The sequence below is a fragment of the Strigops habroptila genome, chromosome 18, assembly GCF_004027225.2.
Source record: "Strigops habroptila isolate Jane chromosome 18, bStrHab1.2.pri, whole genome shotgun sequence".
NCBI lineage: Eukaryota > Metazoa > Chordata > Aves > Psittaciformes > Psittacidae > Strigops > Strigops habroptila.
Window position 1 is genome coordinate 1,313,794 of NC_044294.2, and position 23,886 is coordinate 1,337,679.

The 23,886-nt window shown below is 48.0% G+C and overlaps 2 protein-coding genes across 6 annotated transcripts; one reads left to right on the forward strand and one right to left on the reverse strand.

Moving 5' to 3' along the window:
• Positions 1 to 1,903: 1,903 nt before the first annotated feature.
• On the reverse strand, positions 1,904 to 5,851 carry YOD1 (YOD1 deubiquitinase). The gene is made up of 2 exons (XM_030473555.1): positions 5,579 to 5,851; positions 1,904 to 4,979 (listed from the first exon to the last, which is right to left on the reverse strand). The coding sequence occupies exons 1-2, from the start codon at positions 5,784 to 5,786 to the stop codon at positions 4,273 to 4,275; spliced, it is 915 nt and encodes a 304-aa protein (XP_030329415.1). The 5' UTR covers positions 5,787 to 5,851; the 3' UTR covers positions 1,904 to 4,272.
• Positions 5,852 to 5,996: 145 nt separating this feature from the next.
• On the forward strand, positions 5,997 to 23,143 carry PFKFB2 (6-phosphofructo-2-kinase/fructose-2,6-biphosphatase 2). 5 transcript variants are annotated; one of them, XM_030473539.1, is made up of 16 exons: positions 5,997 to 6,100; positions 7,514 to 7,639; positions 7,754 to 7,850; positions 8,172 to 8,238; positions 8,392 to 8,466; positions 8,595 to 8,651; positions 9,112 to 9,236; positions 9,575 to 9,782; positions 9,970 to 10,116; positions 10,737 to 10,841; positions 11,484 to 11,613; positions 12,321 to 12,383; positions 12,985 to 13,058; positions 14,726 to 14,917; positions 16,437 to 16,459; positions 19,695 to 23,143. In XM_030473539.1, the coding sequence occupies exons 1-16, from the start codon at positions 6,028 to 6,030 to the stop codon at positions 19,708 to 19,710; spliced, it is 1,578 nt and encodes a 525-aa protein (XP_030329399.1). In that variant the 5' UTR covers positions 5,997 to 6,027; the 3' UTR covers positions 19,711 to 23,143. The 5 variants fall into 5 exon arrangements, 4 of the variants coding, with proteins under 4 accessions (XP_030329399.1, XP_030329398.1, XP_030329400.1 ...); XM_030473538.1 differs by lacking the exon at positions 19,695 to 23,143 and adding an exon at positions 17,137 to 19,344; XM_030473540.1 differs by lacking the exon at positions 19,695 to 23,143 and adding an exon at positions 17,137 to 17,191 and having other exon boundaries at positions 16,437 to 16,504.
• The last annotated feature ends 743 nt before the right edge of the window (positions 23,144 to 23,886 follow it).

Here is a 23,886-nt window from a genome sequence, read left to right on the forward strand (position 1 = left end):
TCTTGGTCTGATTTCTCTAACGTGGGTTTTGGTGGTTAAGGCAGTCAGCTTCATTCTCCTGCTTCAAGAAGGGCAAACAGATAAGGCTGCTTGAGTGAAATATGTATGTGTATGTATATATATATATAAACGAGCCTGTGTTTTGCATTGCTGGTGTGGTTTCATGGTGGCTTTGTGGCCGCAGGGTTGTAGCGCTGTTATACTCCTGAACATGTCTCTAGAAAAGGGCTGAGTACAGCAGATACTGTTCCCAAACTGGCCCAGTGGCCTCTGCTGTGACTGTGCCCACGAAAAGCTGCAGGTTTAAGATATTCTGCTCTGTGTAAGATGTTCCTTTTCTCAGTCGTTTCCCTGGCAGTTGCTCTTTTTACATGAGGAATTCAGTTTGTCCTTCAGAAAATTGCTGATTTACTCCTTAGGCAATTGCATCCATGAAGTGGATGTATATGCTACTGAACCCAAATGTTCCTGAAGTCTGGCTACTAAATGATTTGGCTTTAAGCTGCCAGAGGGGAGATTGAGATGAGCTCTGAGGCAGAAGCTCTTCCCTGTGAGGGTGCTGAGGCGCTGGCACCGGGTGCCCAGAGAAGCTGTGGCTGCCCCATCCCTGGCAGTGTTCAAGGCCAGGTTGGACACAGGGGCTTGGAGCAACCTGCTCTAGTGGAAGGTATCCCTGCCCATGGCAGGGGCTTGGAACTGGATGAGCTTTAAGCTCCCTTCCAACCCAAACCAGGCCACACTGCAAAGGGGTAAAGACCTCAAAACCACCCTGGTGAAATGAGCCCAAACCTGAAATTCCAGAAGTGAGGCACAGACTGCACTGAGGATGTACACATGCATCATTCACGTTTATTGGTGCACCAATAACTTTTGCAACCCAGGGCACGTGTTTAAGGCAAGCTGTTATACCAGCTGGTTGCATGGATGATACACGTACCAGAACGCTCTACCACGGAGTTACAGTGGGAATGAAAGTTGTTGGAATGAAAGCTGCTGGAAGTGTTTGCTCCCGCTTGCTTTACTGCAGTGGGAACATGCTGCCTCCACCAGTGAAAGCCCTTGCTCAGCATCTCCTCAGCACATAAACTCAGACAAGCTTTTCAAGTGCTGTTAAAACCACGAGTTGATGCGTATCTCTTGGTACAACACATGTTTGTGAAAGGCCACATGATTAGAGTGTGTCGGGCTCCTCTTTAATTAAAGAAGGAATTTAGAGCTGGTAAAACAGCCAGACTGGCAACAGGAAACCAGGATTCTTTATTTCATTGACATTCCAGAACTTGGTAAAACAATACCAATAATCCACCTTCTAGTAAGCACACCCCCAAAACAAAACTTCCCATTTCCAGGGCCCATTTAGTTACTGACCCCTGTGTCGAAGTATTCAGCAAGGCATTTAATTCTCATTTTATGCTTGTATGACATTGGTGTTAAGGACATAAACCCCCATCTTGCAGGCTTTGGGGATGGGTGATGCTATTCCCTTCTAGGACCCAAGCCCACAGCCCACCTCTGGTGTAAAATAGGTGTAACTAACATTCTGCTGCACATTGAACAACAGTTCGGTGCAAATGTGTCAGTGGTGTGCTGAGGTTCATCCTACCAGTGTGCCATTTTTGTGTAAGCCATTTCGCTTCTGTATCATTAAGGGCAGGCAAATGCTGGTTAAAAAGATATTAAAACTACCCTAAAACTAACATTTCCAACATTTCGAAAAGAGGGATTTGTACTTCAAATATATCTATATCTTACATTTTAGATAATGTAGATACTTTGGGAGAGTTTGAGAATCACATAAAGTTTTCTGACTCACAGGCAGCGCCATAGGTGCTTGTTGTTTGAAATCCATTTGTCAGTGTCTAACAGCAACAGCTCTTACAAAGATGAATTCCAGCAGCAGCAGTTGACATTTTTTAAACCAAAGAGATTTTATTTTCTAGGCAACAAAAGAAAACATCCAAGCAGTGATATTGACACATCTCCCTCGAGTGGAACTGAGTCTCTGTTAGCAGATTTCCAATGCAAACATGACATAGCAAAGCTCAACACTCCGGATTAAATAACGCTCATCTTCAAAATACTGCAACTGAGATATACCCCAGAGAAAAATCCTTTTCCACGCTTGCAGAAACCCATCCAGGACACAAAGCTAAAATCTAAGTGTTGCTCCCCAAAGCCAATATGCATTTTCAAACATGGCAGGCAATAAATATGTATCTTCCACTTCTGTTTCAAAGCCACCCAAGCCAGTCACTGGGAACACCTCTTTGAGGTAGGTTTTATGTCCATTTTACAGATGGCAATGGTGAGGCTCAGCTCCTTGTCCAAGGCGTCTCCCCGCTTCCGTGTGAAAGCTGAGAATACAACTGAGGATGGACAGTCTCTTGGTCTCATTCTTAGACAGTATTTCATCCCAAGTGGTTATAACACAGTGTAATCTTCAAGTTCCTTTGAACTGTCAGGTATTTCCTTAGGTTTGTAAGCATCATCTTCTAGAAAACTGGTTTTAACGTCGGGGGTTTGGTTTGGTTTTGCTTTTTCCTATGACAGACTGAAAGCAAAGTGGGGTTTAACACTGGAAGCGAAGTGGCTCTCTATAGGAAACTCCCAACAGTGCTAACGTGTATTTTAATACTGAATTAAAAAGAAACCTGGTCCATAGTGATTCTGTCCTTTATACTTAATTAGTCATGCCTCAACTCAGCAAAGCACTTCTGTAATTATGTTCCTTCTCTGATAAGACCCTCCTGTATTTCAAGGTCCAGCTGGGAGCCTCTGCTGAGAACTTCAGTGAACTGTGCCTTTTATAGACAAGGTTTTGCGGCACCAGTTTATGTAAAACTAGATCTTAAGTTCCACTTTGGAAAGTGGATTTATTTCTGCCTCAGCCTGAAGATGCAGGTTCTTGCTCCCCATTTGTAAAAGTGCAAGGAAGGTAACTCAAAACAGCAACAGAAGAAGAGCAGGTTAAGGATACTTTAAAATTCACTAAAACAAGTATGTGTTGTAGGCATTTCAAGGAAAAACCAAAATCCCCTTCAGTAATATGCACCTTTACAGCACCTTTTAAAAGACCTCAACAGCACTTACAACTGCTGTGAGGCAATTTCAACTTCCCTGATTGTGAACAGTCCGAGAAGTAGGGCAGTTTCCGTAGCTTATTTTGTTCTGAAAGTTAAACTGCACCCTTCATTATCAGGATTAAAGTCTTGCCACTGAACAGTCATCGGTGACAAATCAAACACGTTAAGGCAGAATGCACATGAAGAAACTTCAAGCCTCCCTTCTGGGTTCTCTGTCCTTCTAAAAAAAGGCAAAACTTTTTAGCAGGAAGGAGTGAGAACTAGACCTTAAAGTGCTTGTTTACAGTGTTTGGAATCTGGTACAGCTTACTAACACTGTGGCCATGAGTTTGGCTATACCCAAGTCTGCTTCAATGGATGTAACAAACTAAGTCACTTCCCTAGCTACTCTATTTCCCTCTTGCCAGGATTTCAGATACTATTGTGAATAAGAATCCAAACTATTTCAAGAAACATGCCTATGTTCTGATGCGGTGTAAACACCAGGGGGGTTGATAGTTATTTTTCAAGCAACTAAAAACTACCTAGAGGATTAGTAAGTTTATTCAACACTTAACCATCTACTTATTAATTTAAAGAAGGCTACCTTAAAGCTTAGAGGCCATTTCTTTCTCTAAAGCCATGACTTCACACAAACAATACAGTCTACTTCTGATGGTAACATAGTATAGGGCAGCTTTGGAGATACTCTTTCCATTCCTAAGTGTGCACCAAATGAGCAGTTTCCCCTGCAAGAACTGCTTGCATGTGCAGAGTCTATTCCTTAGCATAAGTAATGCTAATATGTGTGTTTCCCAAACCCTTAGATTAATTTAATTACCCTGAAAACATAATACAGAGAGATTAAGTCAGCAATTTAAAGGCTAGATTTTATGCTAGTGTTGAACGAGCTTGATTTAATGTCTGCTCAGTTCACACACACAAAGACTATTTCAGGAATCAAGTTCTAGCTGCCAGTGTATACCACCTGCCAAAGTACTATAAATTAGCATGCGAGAAGATACCTATTTCAAATCCCTTCGGAAAAAATCCCTAGCCGTAACAAACCTGTGCATCCTGGCCATCGTTAAGTTAATTTGCTTTTCAAGCTCTGTGAACGGAATTTTAGGATTACATACAGCTTATCTGGGAATCCAGAATTTTATTCTGGACCGATGAGGTAGTCAATGTAACCATCCTCATGCAGATGTCACACTTCTCCAAAGTTGGTGTGTCCTGTCTGCTTGGCGTGTTCTCTGGCTTCCACTTGTCCCGTGAGTCCCTTCTGGCACACCATGCACCTCAGCGTGAAGTGATTCACATCCGTGAACTGCCTCTTCCGCCTGGCTTCATCTGCCAATTCCAACGCTTGTGCGAGGACAATATCATCACTCGTGGAGAAAATGGTCTGGGGAGGAATGTCCGAGTCTGGGATTTTACGCTCAAGTGGATCATAATGAATCCCATCATAAATTAAAAGGACCCGCTTAGTATAACCGGCATCTTCCCCAAAGCGGTCGATCCTGACTGTCTGCGTGTCCACCACACAGATTTCACACTGGTAAAACTTGGATAAAATGGACACTTCGATGGCTCCTCCCCAGGTCTCTTCCCTCCTGATCCAGTCACAATACTCCCTGTTGGTCTTCCCTAGAACTGCCTCACAGTACGATTCCGGATCGCTTGCTACTATCTGGGCTATAAGGCTGCGCATCTCTGGAGCACAGCCTGGGTCGTAGACGCCTCCTTCCACCACATAGTACACACTGGTGAAGAGACAGGAGTTATCTGCTGGCACAACCCTCCTGGCGAGCACAGGCACGGCTTCCCTAACCGAGTTAGACATTGTTCTTTTTGCAACCACAGGCGAGTCGGTCTTGGCTTTGGACGTATCCTCTTCAACAATCAGTGTATCACCTGTCAAACACAGAAGGAGGAAGAATTGAGGGAAAACACAGGACCACAGAACAGTTTGGGTTGGAAGGGACCTTAAATCTCATCCAGTTCCAATCCCCTGCCACAGGCAGGGACACCTTCGACTAGAGCAGGTTGCTCCAAGCCCCTGTGTCCAACCTGGCTTTGAACATTTCTACATGCAGACGGGATTTAAAGCCACTACTGGTCCTAAACCAAAACAACGCAACTGCATTGTTATGCCTGCGGATCGTGCTCATTCTCCCCCACAGCACCATATCCTGATGGAAAACCGCCTCAGCCAGAACAGCCGGTAGCACCACAGCCTGTGGATCAAGCACACAGAGGAGGCTCCGGGGTACTCACCCACCGGGCCCCAGCCCCGCGCTGTGCCTCCGGACCCTCGGGACGCGGTTAAAGCCCCGACGGGCGCTGCGGGCGAGCAGGAAGCTCCTCGAGCCGGGTGTTGACAGCTCCCGCCGGGAGAGGAACCGGCCCGACAGCCGGTTGATGAGGGGCGTGCTGGGCCGCAGCCTCTTTTAATTAAGCTAATTACACCCCATAAAGCGCCGGTTTCCGCCCCGCGCAGGCCCAGCCCTCACCCGAGTGGATCCCGAGCTCGCCGAGCCGCCGCTCGCCGTCACTGAGATCCAGGCTCCGCGGCGGGAAACCGAGCAGGAGCCGCTGTGCCGAGACGGGTACGCCGGTGAGGGCGGCCAGCGCGGCCTGCATGTCGCGGAGCCGGGAGTGCGCCGTGAGGCCGGGCAGCGGGTGGGAGCCGCTCCGGGCCTTGCACCGCAGCCGGAGCATCCTCGGCGGGGCCGCCCCTCGCCGCCGCCTCCTTCCCCTCACCGACCGGCTTCCGTCCCGCCCGCTCTCGCGAGACCTCCCGCCGCGCACCACCATTGGCTGGGCCGCGTCCAACCGGCGCGGCGGTGACGGGGTGAGGAGGGAGGGAGGGAGGGGAGGGGTTGGGGGAGCGGGGCGCGCCCGCGCTTGTGACGTAGCGATTTGCATATGATTTGCATTTGTGGCGCGCCGGCGCGGAGCCATGTCGGCGGCGCGGCACGGCGGCGGCCCGCGGGGCAGGCCCGGGGCTCTGCGCGGCGGTGAGAAGCAGTGCTGTGAGTAACCCGGGTCCGGAATGGGGGGGTCTGTGCGCTTCGGGTGTTTGAGAATTAAAAGTACATCTGTAATTTAGGGATAACGCTTAAAAATGCGCGCGTTTTCCTCAACCCGCGTTTTTCTCCGCGGACGCGCAGCCGGTGCCCGGTGTCCTGTTTGTGCCCTCCCGAGGGTGCTCGGTGCCGCTTATCCCCGTCCTTCTCCTTTCCCTGCCTCCCGGTGCTGCAGCCACCCGCTGTTGTTCTTCTCTGCCCGCCGCTCCAGGGCTCGGGCTGTTTGCTGCAAGAACGTGAGTGTTTTACTTAAAATCAGCGTTTGCCCTTGGCAGCTCCTGCCCGGTCGGTAAATAGTTTTAAGGCTAAAAGGTAGGTATTAGTCCCATTAGCGCAGCGGGTGCGCCGGGGCTAATGCGGCTCATTAGCTGACACCCGGGAGACCGCGGAGTGGTTAATGAGTGGTGAGGACGCACCAAGGAGCCCGTTAGGAGATGCATGGCAGGGGTCTGACCATCCGGGAGGTCAGAGAACCTTAGAATCCCAGGTTGGAAAGGGCGTTATGGTCATCTGGTCCAACCTTTCTAGGCAAAACATGGCCTAGACTGGATGTCCCAGCACCTTGTCCATCCCCATCTTAACAGTGTCCAACAGTGGGGAATTCTCCACTTTGCAGGGGAGATTATGTTGTTCTCATTGGGCAAAATTTTTCTCCTGTCCCATGAGTAACTTGTATCCGTTATCCCTTGTTTTTTCCATGTGACTCTTTGCAAAAGGGAGTCTCCATTTCCCTAGAATCATGGAATGGTTTGGGTTGGAAGGGACCTTAAAGCTTCTCCAGTTCCAGCCCCCTGCCACGGGCAGGGACACCTTCCACTATAGCAGGTTGCTCCAAGCCCCTGTGTCCAACCTGACCCTGAACACTGCCAGGGATGGGGCAGCCACAGCTTCTCTGGGCACCCTGTGCCAGCGCCTCAGCACCCTCACAGGGAAGAACTTCTGCCTCAGAGCTCATCTCAATCTCCCCTCTGGCAGCTTAAAGCCATTCCCCTTGTCCTGTCCCTACAGGTCCTTGTCCAAAGCCCCTCTCCAGGTTTCCTGGAGCCCCTTTAGGCACTGGAGCTGCTGTAAGGTCTCCCCTTCAGGAGCCTTCTCTTCTCCAGGCTGCCCCAGTCCAGCTCTCTCAGCCTGGCTCCAGAGCAGAGCTGCTCCAGCCCTTGCAGCATCTCCGTGGTCTCCTCTGGACTTGCTCCAACAGTTCCATGCCCTTCTTATGGGGACCCTTGTGGTCTTTGTAGCCTCCCTTTAAATACTGGAACAAGATGGGCAGCTCTGCATGGCGTTGGGTTGGGGCTTGATTCTTGTTCTCAGATACTCTGCAATGCTACTGATGCTCCTGGGTTGGTTTTGGGTTTGCAGCATGGGCTTCCTACATGACCAACTCCCCAACGCTGATCGTGATGATCGGCCTGCCTGCACGTGGCAAGACCTACGTGTCCAAGAAGCTCACCCGCTACCTCAACTGGATCGGGGTGCCCACCAAAGGTGTGTGCTGCAGCTGCCCCTGCACGGGGCTGGTTCTGCCCTGTGCAGAAAGCACTGTGAGATCTGTCTGTGCAATGCTGTCAGTCTCACGTGCTCATCTTTTTGTGTGTGAAGTGTTTAATTTAGGAGTGTATCGCCGGGAAGCGGTGAAGTCTTACAAGTCCTATGACTTCTTCAGGCACGATAATAAAGAAGCCATGGAAATCCGCAAGTAAGTTGGCATCAAGAGGCTGAACTGTTCCATGGCGGTCTGGTTAGTCTCAGGTCTTTGCAGGCTCTGTATTTCAGGAGCAGAAAATAACACTTAATGTTCGTGAAACCAAGGGGAGGAGGGAGCACAGCCCATGCAGGGATCCTGCCACAAGCAGGTTTTAGGCAGAGGTGCTTTATGATCACTGGGGTTCTTAAAAAGATGCAGGGGTGGGTGATCCATGGGCAGAGGGAGAAGGTATTTAAACCTCTCCCGGTGGTTCAGAAGCTTTGCTGTTTGAATGCTTTCCATTACCTCTGAATACCTATTTCTCTCCTGCAGACGATGTGCCTTGGTGGCTCTACAGGACGTGAAGGCATATCTCTTGGAGGAGTGTGGGCAGATAGCTGTAAGACTCTTCTGGACTAAACATGGGTTTACATCTGGGTAGCTGAAAGCTGCCCAGGTTATTTGGGGACCTGACTGTTACCCCCAGTGTTTTGGGGCTGGTTTAAAAGCCTTAGATAAACTTGCTCATTGCTGCTTACTCGTTTTCTGGTAGGTGTTTGATGCGACCAACACAACTCGAGAAAGACGGGACCTGATATTAAGTTTTGCTAAAGAAAATGCTTTCAAGGTAGTGGTGCTCCATTTGTAGTTGCTGCACCGAGGGGCCTTACAGCTCCCTGGGGCACGAGCTCTTGAGTTTTGATCCAGAGTAGAGTTCTTGACTCTCTGAAATATGCTGCTTTGCCTTCTTTGTAGGTGTTTTTTGTGGAGTCTGTCTGTGACGATCCAGAAGTCATTGCTGCCAATATCCTGGTGCGTGCTGCATTTACCAAGCTTGGCTGCCTGTGCCTACTGGGGGTGCTCAGTACAAGGTCACCAGCTACAATAGCTTACAGCAGTGTCTGCAAATGCCTTGCTCTTATGTTTCACCTAAATAAGCAGCTATGAGGTTTGCAGCTTTAGAAAAGCTAAAGATGCAGTTAGCTATGTGAGAAGGTGGAAATCAAATGAAGCTGAGAAATGTCTGACCTTGAAGTGTGCTTTCTTGTCAAGGGGAGGCGAGCAGCAAGGCAGCTGTGTCTGTCACAGGGCCAACCACCACAGTGCCTTCAGAGTTGCCCTTTGTTTCCTCTCCAGGAGCAGGTTTTTTCCACAGGGCAACATTAAACAATGCCTGTTTGTTTCCAAGGGGAAGAATAATGTTATTCAGTCTTGCTTTTGTTCCCCGGGTGAGTTTGCTTAACTCTCACAAAGCGGTGCTGTCTGTTATCAGGAGGTGAAAGTTTCCAGCCCTGACTACCCAGAGAGAAACAGGGAGAACGTGATGGATGATTTCCTGAAGAGGATAGAGTGCTACAAGGTCACTTACCAGCCTCTTGATCCCGATGCCTATGACAAGTAAGCAAAGCCCTGGGTTGCATTTTATCCTTGCACACGAGCTGCTTTGCTTTGTCGCTGCTGTTCTCTGGCTCCGGATGCTATAATGTGTCTGCTGGAGCTTCTCTCCCAAAGTGCCTGTGTGAAGGTGATTCCCAAGTGATTTGAAAGGATTTTTCTCTAGTGTAATGCAGCTCTTTGTTTAAGCACGGCAGTTCAGTGTCTCTTCTGTCTGCTGGAGCGACCTGGTGATAGTGCTGATGCCTTTAGAGGATTAATAGTTAGATTACACCCGCAGATGCACATGCCTCATATTTAAAACCAGTCGTGTGGGTGTTCTTATCTTATGTTGACTCCAGAGATCTTTCCTTCATTAAAGTGATCAATGTGGGACAGCGGTTCCTAGTAAACAGAGTCCAAGATTACATCCAGAGTAAAATCGTCTATTACCTAATGAACATTCATGTCCAGCCACGTACCATCTACCTTTGCCGACATGGTGAGAGTGAATATAATCTTGTTGGCAAGATTGGTGGGGATTCTGGTCTGTCACCACGTGGGAAGCAGGTAAGTGTTTGGCAGCACCCGGGTTGCTGTATGTGTTGTGTGACCAGAGCCAGGCTCTGCATCTGACTCCTGCGAGGGGCAGCCCCGCAGATGGATCTTGCTGCAACAGCCATGGCCCTTGAAATGGTGCTCTGAAGAGTGGCAGCAGCTCCTGCTCCCTCCCAACCTCCCCTGGCTTTTTCTCCAGTTTGCTCAGGCACTGAAGAAGTTCATTGAAGAGCAGGAAATTGTTGACCTGAAGGTATGGACGAGCCAGCTGAAAAGGACCATCCAGACCGCTGAGTCCCTGGGGGTCATGTACGAGCAGTGGAAGATTCTCAACGAGATTGATGCTGTGAGTGCAATGCTGATTGAAGCCTTTAGCTTTTCTAGATGGGAAGTAATGTTTAAAAACAAATTTGTCATGATAAAATGACCATTTCTTGTTCATCTATAACCATGTCCATGTATAATGTACTCCAGCCATCATCATGAATCATAGAATCCCAGACTGGTTTGTGTTGGAAGGGACCTTAAAGCTCATCCAGTTCCAACCCCCTGCCACGGGCAGGGACACCTTCCACTAGAGCAGGTTGCTCCAAGCCCCTGTGTCCAACCTGGCCTTGAACACTGCCGGGGATGGGGCAGCCACAGCTTCTCTGGGCACCCTGTGCCAGCGCCTCAGCACCCTCACAGGGAAGAGCTTCTGCCTCAGAGCTCATCTCAATCTCCCCTCTGGCAGGTTAAAGCCATTCCCCTTGTCCTGTCCCTACAGGCCCTTGTCCAAAGCCCCTCTCCAGGTTTCTTATAGCCCCTTTAGGTACTCGAAGGCCACTGGTATGGCCATGTCAGATATGCTGTCTATCATTTTCATCACATAAAGGAATTGTTCATCTCAGCCAGTTGCTTTTTCTTTTCTCTTTGTTGCTTCTCCTCTGTTGAAACGAGGGTTGTAACAAGTTGTTCTTCCCTCAGGGGGTGTGTGAAGAAATGACCTATGGAGAAATTGAAGCCAAGTATCCAGAGGAGTTTGCATTGAGGGATCAAGAGAAATACCTTTATCGCTATCCTGGAGGCGAGGTGAAGACCCTTAGAGAATAATAGTGATCCAGTATATGTAAACCAAAGAGATATGTGTAGAATTCAAAGACTTTACCTAATTTTTCCTTTTTCTGCCAATATTTGTGTGAGAAACTGAAAACATTAGGATCCCTAATTCTCATTTAGAGGGAAGGTTCATTGATTTCCCTTATCTGGTGTGCAGATGATGCCTTTCAATCAATGAATTGGGCTGCTTGCCGAGTCCCTTGATGCTCCCCTTGAACACTGAGAGGGTTCTGCATCCCACTCATGTGCCCAAGGCCTGAATTTTCACCATGAAAAATGGAAAGATGATGATTGTGGGTGTGGTGTGGAGCCATTTCTGGGTTTACTTCACAACTTTAAGTGTATAATTTACTATTTTATATGCTTTTCTTATTGCGCTCATTAAGAGTTACCAGTAATCCAAATCCTCCTGTAATCTGAGGTTTGCTGACCTTAAATTACACCTTTTGCTGTTTGCCTTTTTTTCCCCCCTGTATTCACCAGGTCATCCCTAAACTTCCGCATTTTAGACTTGAACTGATGTTTTCCTGAAAGTGAAGCTGTGCTAAAATTGCTGCTTCTGCTTTAAACCTCTGTTTATGAAACACCTTGAAAAATTCCCATCTTGTTTTCCAGTCCTACCAGGACTTGGTCCAGCGCCTGGAGCCGGTAATTATGGAGCTGGAAAGACAAGGCAACGTCCTCGTCATCTCCCACCAGGCGGTTATGAGGTGCCTGTTGGCTTATTTTCTTGACAAGAGTGCAGGTACAAAAATAAGCGAGTGGTGGTAGGGGCTGGCTTCTCTGACTGCTTCCTTTTCCAGGGCGTTGGGGAGGGTGGCTTGTAATTGCTGTTTTGATTTCTCACAAGGGAAGAGGTGCTTAAAAAAGAAAAGCAAACATTGCTGACAGACTTTAACCATTGCAGTTCAGTGGTGCAGGGAGCAAGAAGCTCTCTTGGTGTGTGAAATGCAGAAGAGCGTGCTGCTGGTTCTCTCCTCAACTGCTGTTTCACCAGTAGCACTTATGTATTCTATAGGGGACTGTTTTTTAATATAGAGAGAGAGTTTTCTGGTGCGTGGGGAGCCCAAAGGGTTGGCAGTTGTGCTACATCTTTGATGCTGATCCTTTGCGTGGCATACTCACCTGGAAGCTAGTTCCAGTGCAAACTCCTTTATGATGCTCCAGTGAGTGGCACTGGAGTTTAGTAAAACCTTTACTAAAGTTTATTAACTCTAAATAAAACTCCCATGGGCCCATGGCAGCTGTTGCTGTGGTGCTTTCCCACCTGTGTGCTGCTGGAGAGGCTTCCTCTGGTTGGCCTCATGTGTTGGGAATGGTGGGTTTGGTCCCATCCCACTACTGCGTCTGGTATTTGCTGTGTGAAATGTTCCTACCCAAAGCCTGGGCAGAGCGGGGTGGCTGGTGTGGGCAGCACCCTGTAATACCCCATAACGCCTGCCTTTGTCCTAGATGAGCTGCCCTACCTGCGCTGCCCTCTTCATACCATTCTGAAGCTCACACCCGTGGCATACGGTAAATAATGTCTTGTCTTCCCCTGGTGTGTATGTGTGTGTGAATCATAGGATGCTTTGGGTTGGAAAGTTCCTTAGTTCCAACCCCTTGCTATGGGCAGGTTTGTGTTGATGTCCGGCAGCAACCAGCTGAGCTGTAAAAGCTTCTGGTAGTATATCTAATATATTATATATTAAATTCTGGAGAATTAATATGTATTAAATTCTGGTTCTAGAGAGTGGGAGGGTTTGGAGGGAGCAGTGGGAGAGGAGATAAGTGGGTGCCAGGGTGTTTCCCTCTTCTAAACAAGTGATAGTTATCTCTGGATTTCACTAATTGATGAAGGCTGGTTGTGCCTCCAATTCAGGGTGCAGTCAGTTAAAAATGGCTTTTTTTGGATGGACTTGTAGTCCCCATAACAGGGCTGAACAGCAAAGGTCAAAGCCAGAATGTAGTTCAAGCGTAAAATCCTGTTAATAAGCTGTTAACAAACTGTTTGAGCTGTCTTAGAAAACAGAACCCATTTATTGCTGCTCACTTTCCATGCTGGTTTCAATATTAAAATAAAAGATGTTTATTTCGTAAGTTACCCTTTGTCACATCAACTTCTCTTGTGGTAAAGGTTGTAAAGTGGAGACAATCACCCTGAACGTGGAAGCAGTGAACACCCACCGTGACAAACCTTCTCTGAACTCAGTAAGTTCTTGCTGCACAGCGCTGGCTTTATCCCATTCCAAAACCAAGTAAGGACATTGAGACACTCTTCAGTACCTGCTAGAAGTGGCTGATTGCTGTCAGTGAGCACAAGGACTTGCTTCAGATATAATCCCCCCAAAAGCAGAATTAATAGTGGGTGGAATTAGTTTGTTTCCCAGGCCAAGGGGAGATGTTCTCAGAGCTATTGTAGCAAGCAGAATGGGCAACTTTAGAACAAAGATTTTTAAGTTCCTGGGCTTGTTCTCAGCTTTCAATGAAGTTGTTGCTTGTTTCTGTTAATGGTGATAAGTTCAAAAAGAGTTGCCAAAATGTTTTAAAGTGATTTATTTTTCCTTCACTGTCTTGATGAAGCTGTCTTTGTAAAGCTGCCGTTGGGGTAAGGCTGGGCTCTGGGGAAGGGGGGTTCTTGGTGGCTCTCACAGTGTTCACAGCCCTTGCGGGACCAAGCTCGCTGCTGTGGGGCAGGAACAGTGTTTTTTCCTTTGTAAAACACAAGAAATCAGCGGAGACAAGTGTTTGGTGCGAAGCAAGACTGTGGTGTTCCTAAACTTTGTGTATACTGGAGGCAGAAGAAGATGGTTCCAATTTATCTCCCTTGCACTGTGAATCCTCTTAGAGCAGCAGTGGAAATGCTTCAGGCTTTGGCTTTATTTAGGAACTCCCATTACTTCAATAACTGCTCAGCCATCCTCCTTGTGGTTGCACCATGTAACTATGTGCTAAACCTGTGGAAGTTGCTGTCACTGTAGGTGCTTGCTTTTGTAAATGCTGCTTTGCAGAGGGACTGATCCATCAGGAATGGTGCTTAGTGATTGCCTGTAATTATCTCCCCCAATTAAAGAGCATAAACCAGCTCTCTGCTGTGCTAGCTCGCAGAAAAATCCAAGTGCATCACATCTTAAGTTCTTTCAGTACGTTTAGGCTTTTAGCTGCCTCTTCTTGTGCTTTATAAAGAGCTATTGGCTGATTGTCTGGGATATGGTTATTTTTTGTGTCCCAGCATAGAAACCCCTATGCCAAGGAACCATAAACAAGGAGTGGAGAGAATAGGAACCTGCATTTGTGGCTGGAGGGTTTGTGGAGCTAAATCCAGCTGATTACAAAATGCTAAACTGATGATATTCAGCAAGTTTTTGTGCCTGGTCCCATGCTGGTGGTTTCCAGTCAAGCATTTATCAGTTTGCAACTTCTGTGTGATGCCTGTGTTGAAATCGTTGCTTGCTCAGAGAAGTGGGAGGCTGTTTCTGTTGTTCTTGGCTTTACTCGGGCAATGTGGCTGCTTTGGGGAAGAAGAAACACAAAGAATGGAAAGTTTTTCTAAGTATGTTTTCCCCCCCTAAATTGATTGTGGGGAGAAAAGGAAAATAAACCCCAAAACAAACCAAAAAACCCTCCCTGAACAAAGCCAACTAAGCAAAAAAATCCCAAAGGGAAGTAAAACTGCTCAAAAATAAGACTTTTCAGTGGCCTCTGAGGCAGATCAGCCAAGAGAGTGGGTTATTTCCCACTGCTGGTGCTCTGCAGGGGAAGGCATGGAGTGGCTTCCGAGGGCTCCAGGGAGATGCGGGTGGGAATGCCGGTGTGGATGCCCTTGTAAACTGTGGTTCCCCTTTTCATTCCTCGTGATTCCCTCCACCCGGGATCAGAACCACCTTCCCGCCAGCCAAAGCCCTGTAAGGATGAGAAGGAACAGCTTTACGCCGCGGGCCAGCGCGGACACGGTAAAGCGCCCGCGACATTACAGCGTTGGGAGCAAACCTCTCGACCTCGTGGGGCCTTTCCCATCCTTGGAAGCTCGAGATGGGGCCGACCAGCAGCAGCTGCAAGTCGGGGTCCAGGTCGTACCTTCTCTGTGTTTCCCTTCCCCACCATCACCCACAGCCCTCAGTGGTCCTCTTTGAAACGCAGCCCCTTCCCAGGGTCGTTGTTCATGTGTAAGAATCATTCTGGATTAGACACTCTATAAACCCACCCAAAAACCCCAAAGTCACCCCATTAAACTAGAATTGTGGTGCCAAAGGCTTTCAAAACCAGGTTGTATGGGCCTTGGAGCAACTTGGTTTAGTGGAAGGTGTCCTTGCTCGTGGCAGGGGGTTGGAACTGGAGCTTTATGGTCTCTTCTGACACAAACCATTCTATGAACACCAGGCTCTGTGCAGGTGAGTTTACATCAGTGCAGTAGGGTTTTGGCCGGGTAGTTAATTCTGGGTGATGCTTTCTGGCAAAAACCTAATTTGAAAGAGTTACAAATATCCTCTTTGTCCAAATGAGATGCTGCAGCCAAGTGTTGCTCCAGTCCCTGGTAGGAAATATTTGCATCATGACTTTGTCAGTGCCTGTTTTTCTGCAGATCCCAATGTCAGCAGGCTTGTTGAACAAAGTTTGGGCTCTTTGCGTGCCCAGAATAAAGCAGCTTTGGGTGCTTGGTCTTTCTTCTGGCTCAAGAAGGCACCAAGGTCCTCATCACTGTCAGATGCAAAGCCCCGTTTGTTTCTTTGCTCATTTAAACTTGTTTCTCTGTTAAATGAGGTGTTTGTGTGTGCCTGGGAGAGTGCAGGCAAAGAGGTTTGGATGGGGCTTTGAGGAGGTCTTGGCTGGGTCCTATAGAATCATAGAAGTTAGGGTTGGAAAGGACCTATGTTGTAATGTGCACATTATGTGCGTGTTGTAATGTGCAGAGACAGCCATTACCAAAGCTGCTTAAAAATAATCTTGGATACTTTAGAGGTTAATGTTTTCCCAGCTTCTCCCCTTTCCCTCAGAGTAAGTGGCCAGAGAGTAAAAGAAGGGGTGACGCAGCACGAGTGAACATTGCTGGTGTTTTCATACTCTGTGAAGACCATGAGGCTGAGGCATCCCCAAAATCCCAGGATTCTGGTAGAGCTGAACCAGCCAGGGCTTTGCATTGGGATAGATTTGGGCCACAGCAATTCTGGGTGATGCCTCAGCTGGAGAGGACCCTGATGGCCCAAGGTGTTACTTTGTGGGTGCCCCAGGACAGGGATCCCCACCCCTGTTTGCAGTTGTACCCTTCGTCATTGTAGTGATGAAGGAGCATTTAGTAAACCCTGGGTTCTGGTCTGGGTGCATGATAGGGAATTGTGCTGTCCCAGGACCTCTGAATGGAGCCCTTGGGATGAGCAGCAGTGGAGGGAGGAGGTGGCCAGGCACTGCAGCACTGTCCCTGCCTTGTATCAGCTCCTGCTGTGATACAAACCTACCCCTGGCTCCTTAACGTGATACCTTTGGGGTTGCTTCACTTCTTTCCTCATTTTCCTGCTGCTTTTCCTATTATTACAAAATCTCCTTTAAAAGGCGCTATGAGCTATCCTGTGCTGTTTCTTTTTTCCTTTGCAGCCTCAAGGGGGAATTGCTTGCCTGTGAGTACCACTGAAAGCAGCTTGTATGTACTCTCTTTTGGTTTAGTAAGTAGGACTTCTCTCGATTAATATTGCATGGAATCTACTTCGGGGAAAGACAGATGCATGGAGCAGAAGGAAGTCTTTTTCTGTGTAATAAACTGTCATTAAGGGGGACCTCAGTGGGGGAGGAGTGTGTTACCAGGTTAAGCCTACTAATCCAGGGGCTCCAACTGGTTTTACTGGTGAATGTGCTTCTGCTGGCTGCCCATAAAAGTGAGTTTCACCCCGAGCTTGCTTCGTCCCTGGACCAGGATGTGGAATGGCTGCACTAGCACTGCCAGGCTGAGCCATGAGCCTGTCCTGAGCAGTGCTGGTTCCCACATACTTCTCCTTTCTATCTGGGATGAGGTGTGGTGATGTTACTGATGGCAGGGATTTTGCAGGAGTCATTGGATTGTAGCCTGGATGGGAGTGGTGCTGCCCAGCCCCAGTTCCGTATGACTTGAGGGAGCTGGAGGGGCTTAGTGTGTGCTTGGCAAGTAGCTGGGTGGATAAACCTTTCTGTGTGGGTGCCTGTTGTCACTGAGTCCTCACCACCATGTCCCCTTGGAGGCCCCTTGACTGGGGACAAAGGGAGAAGGACTCTCTCCCACCCTAAGGGGAGAACATGTCCTTGTCTATCCCCCTCTCTTTAGGGAGCCCTCAGCCAGCGTCACCCATGAACCCTTGGCTTCCCCTTCAGCCTCTGAGTAAGGGGCTCGGATGAGACGACGGCTGCTGCCCCATGCAGGAAGGCTGGAGATGCTCTTGCTTCACTGTGCTCCCACCAGCCCTGCTCTGCTGGTGCCTGGGGCAGACCCTGCTGCAACCCTGCGCTTGGCTTCTCGGGTGTTTCTCCTCATGCAGTACACGTAAAGCTGATGGGTTTTGTCTTGTGAAGGGTGTTTCTGCCATGTAGGTGCTCTGTCCAGGGGCCTGGCTGTATTAAAGCACAGCAGGTCCCTGCCCGGGGCTGTGGGATGGCTCTTGGCAGCACCCATGGCGCATCCTCTGCGCTGTGCTCATCCCCACGCACTGGGGTGACCCACAGCACCCGGCTGCATCACCCATCTTTGGGATAACGGTGGTGTCCCTTTGTGGGAGCAGCAGGCTGTGCTGGGGAGCACCCAAGGGTTGTGGTGCCTAAGAGTGCCAGAGGTGGCACAAGCTGTGTCCTTGGGGGCTTCGTGTTGCTACACATGGACTGCTGGGGTTGTTGCTGACCTGCTCTTGCTCTCAGCAAAGCTCTGCTCCCTCCTTGCCTCTGCCCTTGGGCAAATCCTCTTGTTCCTGGTGCTCTGGTGTCAAAGAGAGAGCTGGGTTATGTGCAAAGAAAGTAAAGCAGGAGCTGGTTCGGTTTCCAGATGCAGAATGTTGAGAGAGGATTCAGGTTTGGGTGGTGAGCTCCCATTTCCCTGCGGCGGGGTGGTCCCTTTGCTGCCATAGGATGCAGCTCATCCCTTTCAGGCAAGGAAGGTGCAGCTCTTACCTCTGCCCAGGTAATGTTCCTCCAAGCCTGAGAAACTCCCACTTGAATGTATTTGGCCATTTGGATGCGCAGTTTCCTACTTCAATTGCACTTTGTCCTTGAAGTGAAGCTCTTCCAACCATTTCCTCAATGCAACTGCTCTTTCTCTATTACTGCGATGTTGTGGGAAGCAAAGGTATGGGATTGATCCCAAAGTGACATGCCTCTGTCTCCTATTTTCTAGTTTGGGATAGCATTTTGAATAATGCTGCAGAGTTTTGTTACTGACCTGCCAAAGCTGTGGAAGCGCACAAAGCATCAGGCTCAGATCCTGCTGCAGAGCATCTCCCAGGCTGGGATGGCAACTTGGGAATGGCCCAGCCACTAGGACCTTGCAGAAAGGGCCTGTTTCTTCTAAAGCTGCCTGTTTCCTTGTGTTTCAGAGGCCTTGATGATGAGGGGGAAAAGGAGAAAGAACCTGAGGATGGGGAGCTTGTGCTAAATCTGATAAATTATTCCTATACTGTGTAATATTAATTTAGAATGAAATCAGAGGAGAAAATTATCCATAGGCTAAAAATCAAAGCCTTGCCCCCTTGGACTTGCCTTTGCTCTGGGCTGAAAGGAGCTGTGTGGTTGGAAAATGAATGTATGTCCTTCAAGTGCTTCTTTCCCCCTATATTTAAGTAGATAACACAGATTTCCTAGGAGGGGATGCAGATGAATGACACTGACTTGGTCCAGCTTCCTCAATTCTAGTACAAACTTCCTTTCTTCTTCGTGCTGTTGTTTTGCTTGAGAAAGTAGCATGTGAGCAGCTCTTATGGGTTAACTCTGATGATGGTTACTCTCCAAGTGTCATTGTTGGGAAAGCTGTTTAAATGTTACTTTGCTTTGTTTTTTAATTGCAAACAGAACATATGCAGGGGCTAGATTTTCTGACTGTTGGATTTTTAAGAGTTGGTTGTCAGCAAACTGGCTCCAGAGCTGGGCCATGGATTCTTTTAATGGCAAACCAGTGCTGGTGGGGTAACAAAGACAACTTGCCCATATTGATTCACATGTTGGTTTGCAGTGTGAGTGCTGCAGCTGAGCAGGGCAGGCACTGGGCATGGCACAGAAGGAGCCTTTTCTGTGCTCTGAGACATTGTCTGAACAGCAGCTGTAGGAAATCCTGGCTGATGGGTTTTAATATATAATAGAATTCACTTGTACTGACCTGAGTGTGTTCCTGGTATCTGCTGGACCCTTGCTGAGGCAGTGGAAGGAGTTTTATCAAAACTAGAAGTATTTATTTTGGTTAATATGCAAAATGATTCCTGTAATGTTTCTTACTTTGTCCTGGAAGTGTATTTTCCTATGGAGAAGAGAAATAAAAGTGAGTAACCCTCAGTAACCAGCCTGCTTTGTTATTGCCTCCGGAAAAGCTGAGCTTGCACAGTCCCAGGGTGGGAAACCCTTCTTCACGGAGCTTTGCAAGAGATTAAAGGATGATGCAAAGTGTGAAGCAGCTCGTTATTTGCTGGGGTAGAAGTACATAAAACAGTCCTCAGATGGTCTCTGTCATCTAGAATGATTATATGGATGCTGGAATGATGCAGAATGATTATATGGAGCTGGTGGATCAACTGACTGCTGTGAAGCGTCTCTGTCCATCCCCAGCATTAAGCTGAGCTCTGCTGTCCCTGCTTTACAACTCCTGACTTAGCCTTGGTCTAACCTGTCCCATTTCTCTCTCATTTGTAGAGGATGGCCAGTTTAACGGTGTAGAGGTTTGTGCTTCCATCTGGGATTTCTATGGCTGGGAAGAGCCCTGCAGCTGGACTTGAGCATCCCTGGAGCACAGTGAGCTGCCGCCGCTTCGGCCCATCCTCTCCTCTGAAATGTGTTTTTAGAGCCTGTCTGCGTCTTTTCTTTCTGAATGCTACAATGGCTGTCCATGAGATTGAAGAAGAATGTGAGCTTACATATCCCTGGGCTTTCTGGGGTCCTATGACTTTCTTCCTGGGTAGATATTCAAATTAACTGCAGTGTAGGTGAGGGCAAAATGGTCATGTACTCACTGAAGCAGCTTTTCTTTGGACGATGTGTTATCAGACCAAATCCCCAAGTTTTTATTTAGCTGTTACCATTTCTAAGCTCAAATGCAGTTATTGTGGTGTTTAACCATCCCAAGAGCTCCAAGCATTGTTCAGCTTTTTTTTCAGGACTGCTGATTTAAATCTCCAGATCTGAGCTTGTTCCTTTGCTCTGGGAAGGCTTTTGCATATCCTATGAAACACATGGCACTTGCCAGGTCAGCACATCCTGCAGGATGTCTCCTGTGAGGGATAGGAGGGAATAAAACCTCCTATCGTTCTTTGGGAAGAGCATAGTGCTGTCCAATCTGAGCTCAAGTCCTGCTTTAGCTTTGCACCCAGATCTAAGCTTCCTCCTCTCATTTTTCCTGTGTTCTATGGACACATTTATCTATTAGAAAATGGGAGCATCACTTTGCTCTCAGGGCCATGTGTGCAGGGCTTGCTAGAAGCACAAGATCTTTTACCAGTTCTCTTTTTAATGTACCAAAATTTCAGCCCGCCAACAAGGCTTTTAAACTTGCCTATGAAAAATCTGTGAATGATATTGATGCGTAATGCTGCTTTTCATAGAGTTTAAGCTGCTTTAGTGTTCAGTGTTACTTAAATCCCCACCAAAACCCCAAATTTAGTTTTCTCCCACAAATTTTGACTTGGAATCATAGAATCCCAGAGTGGTTTGGGTTGGAAGGGAGCTTAAAGCTCACCCAGCTCCAATGCCCTGCCACGGGCAGGGGCACCTTCCACTAGAGCAGGTTGCTCCAAGCCCCTGTGTCCAACCTGGCCTTGAACACTGCCAGGGATGGGGCAGCCACAGCTTCTCTGGGCACCCTGTGCCAGCGCCTCAGCACCCTCACAGGGAAGAAATTCTTCCTTATATCCAACCTAAATCTCCCCTCTGACAGTTTAAACCCATTCTTTCTTGTCCTATCACTTGTGTTATGTCAAACTCCATTTTATCCCACTCCTACTCTTCTTGAAGAAAGGAGCATTTAGGTACGAAGCAGGATGCTGTTCTGGACTTGCTGTTTCCAGTTGGCTCGAGGATTTATATGAGCAACTTCTGGGAGCCAGGTTGCTTATTTTAAATGCGAAAATAGATGTTGGCCATACCCAGAGCAGGGATCATAGACTCATAGAATAGTTAAGGTTGGAAAGGACCTTAAGATCATCTAGTTCCAAACCCCTGCCATGGGCAGGGACACTAAGAGAAGCACTGCAGAAGAGCTCAGCAGCCCTGAAGCCTGAGGTTTCCCTGGGGATTTTGAGCTCAAACCTGAGTTGTTTTAAACACTCCAGAGTTTTAATTTGATAAATGAAATAGAAATGGGCATGGCAAAGGCCCAGGCGTTAATCCTGACCCCTTAGGATTTCTGAGGAGCAGAAGTGTGTGTTAATCTAAAGCAATTGTGCCACAGAGGAAAGAAATTCAGTGGGTGAGAAACTGAGTTGTAATAGTTTTGTTCCTTGAGCTGTTCCCACGGGGGCACAGGTTTGCTGTGCAAGAGCAGAGTCTGTTCTTTGGTTTTAAATGTCACAGTGCTTAGAAATGAGCCAAAAAACCTTGAGGGAAGAGATTTCTAGGCTGTTCCATGGTGATACTCGCTGTCACACTCCAGTGATGCTCTAAACGCACAAACCACATTGGGCTGGCTACTCCTGTCCAGCCATCTCCTGCTCCTGTGAGTAAAAAGGAGTAGCAATGTACTGTAGGATGTTTACGCACAATATGCAGTAATAACTTGTGAAGGAGTTAATTTTCTTTGTGTTATTGAGTAGTTAATGGCTGTAAGGAGACGAAGTATGTATTTTTACGTGCCAGGATTCATGAAGGCAGCTGCTATGATGTTGGTGGTTGTAATTAGTATTTTTATTAATCACTGCTAAAAATCAGGTCTGTGAGTCTTTATCACTGACTGCGGGTACCTTATTCCTGTTGTGGGTCCTTGCTTTGGCTGTAGGCTGCTGGATCGTGGGATGGAACCTCTCAGCCACCTCTGCAGACAGACAGCAGTGTTTGTGCCTTGTTGCTTTAATCAAAGCCTAACAGTAGCCTTTTCCTCCTGCTTTTTAACTTTCAAAAGGCCTAAATACATGTGTCCAGAGCAGAGCAGCAGATTTATGATCATCATTGTTGCCATGTGGGTGAGTCATACCTGACATGGTCCCGGGTCATGCTGAGCCTTTGTGGGCAGTGAGGCTGGGGCGATGCCAGTGACCCCACACATCTCCCCAGCCCCATGCAGGTCCCTCTGCCAGGCTTTTCCTTGAAATCACCTGATTTCCTTGGCACCGTGCGTGCAAACACCTCAGGATAAACAGTGATTGCACAATGTGCCGAACTGAGGCTCAGCAGCTGGTTGTACTGGCACTGGTGTGTTGGTCTGGGCAGGTAGAGGTGAGGAACTGGGAGGTGTGGAAGGGGGCTTGGCTCCTTCATGAGCATTGCTTCATGACTTGGGAGTTTTCTGTGTTTCCCTCACTTTGTGTGCCTCTGTTTCTTGCAGCAGGGGTGGTGGTGGCAGCTCCCCTGAGCTGTAGTCCAGGGGCTGTGGCTGCCCCATCAGCATTATGGATTGTTTAGAGAGAAGTGATCTCAGGCAAAATCTGTTCCATCTCTGCCACCAGTGATGGGGAAAATCAGAAGGTGAGGATAAAGGCTTCAAACCAGCCCAGGTAGCTTGAGTTTGCATACACTGGCTGTGCCATTAGAGCTGCTACCCCTGTAAGTCATCCCCTTGCTGGCAGCTTGGCAGCGGATGATGGAGAAGCCTTGGGAGCAGCGACATTGCTGCCAGTGCTTCCAGGAACCACAAACTCCATGAGTACATCCCAAACCTTCACCCTGTCCTCCTTCAAAGGGTGCTGCTGGTGCCACCTCTGCCTCTCCTCCTGCTCCTCTGTCTCTGAACACTGTTTGCAAATGCATCTCTGTGTTTAGTAAGATCGATGTTATGTGTCTACTTGCAATTTGGCTGCATTACTGCTTTCTAATGTGGTTTTGAAGTTTAAAAGAAATGCAGTGTATGTAAACTTGTGCTGTATGTTGTGAACTCTGTGCACTTGAGCATAAATATCCCATCAGCATTTATTTACAATAAAGAGATTTTAAAATAATACGGATCTAGTTCCCTCTGTTGTTTTCCATTATTATTTGCTCTATTGTGGGCTGGCTTTCATAGAACCATGAAAGGGTTTGGGTTGAAGGGACTCATCCAGTTCCAACCCCCTGCCGTGGTCAGGGACACCTTCCACTAGAGCAGGTTGCTCCAAGCCCCTGTGTCCAACCTGGCCTTGAACTATTTCTAGGCAAAAAACAAAGGAGCAACTGGTGTGACTGTGATTTCCAGCAGCTGGAAACCAGCTGTTACCAAAGGGACTCACCAGCCACAGACTGAAGAGATGTGACCTTGGATGTGGTCAAGGAAAACCCCTTTTATTCTGCTTATCCCACTGCAAGCTGTGGGTTGAGGAGGTCTTACGGGTGGTTAGTGGCTGTCAGAGCAGGAGATAACTGTACCTTGGCTGATGCTCCCTGTGCAGGTACTAACAAAGCTCCTGGGTGCCTGCTGGGAAGCTGCTGCTTTTCCAGCACACGAATCAGCTTGTTCTGAACCATCTGGAGAAACCAAATCCTGAAAGCCTGTTTGTGTTTGTGATTAACTGGATTCTTGTAAATATTTAGTGGAGGTCAGTGCCTGCTCGGAAGTACCGGCGGATCTGTTGTGAGCAAGCCCCTGCTCGTGGGGTGAGGGCAAGGAGCCTTTTGCTGCGCTTTATAGAGCAAAAACTAGATCTGTTTCATTGCATTTTTGGCATGGGCTCAGGTGAACTTCAGAAGAGAATATATCCTTCTCAAT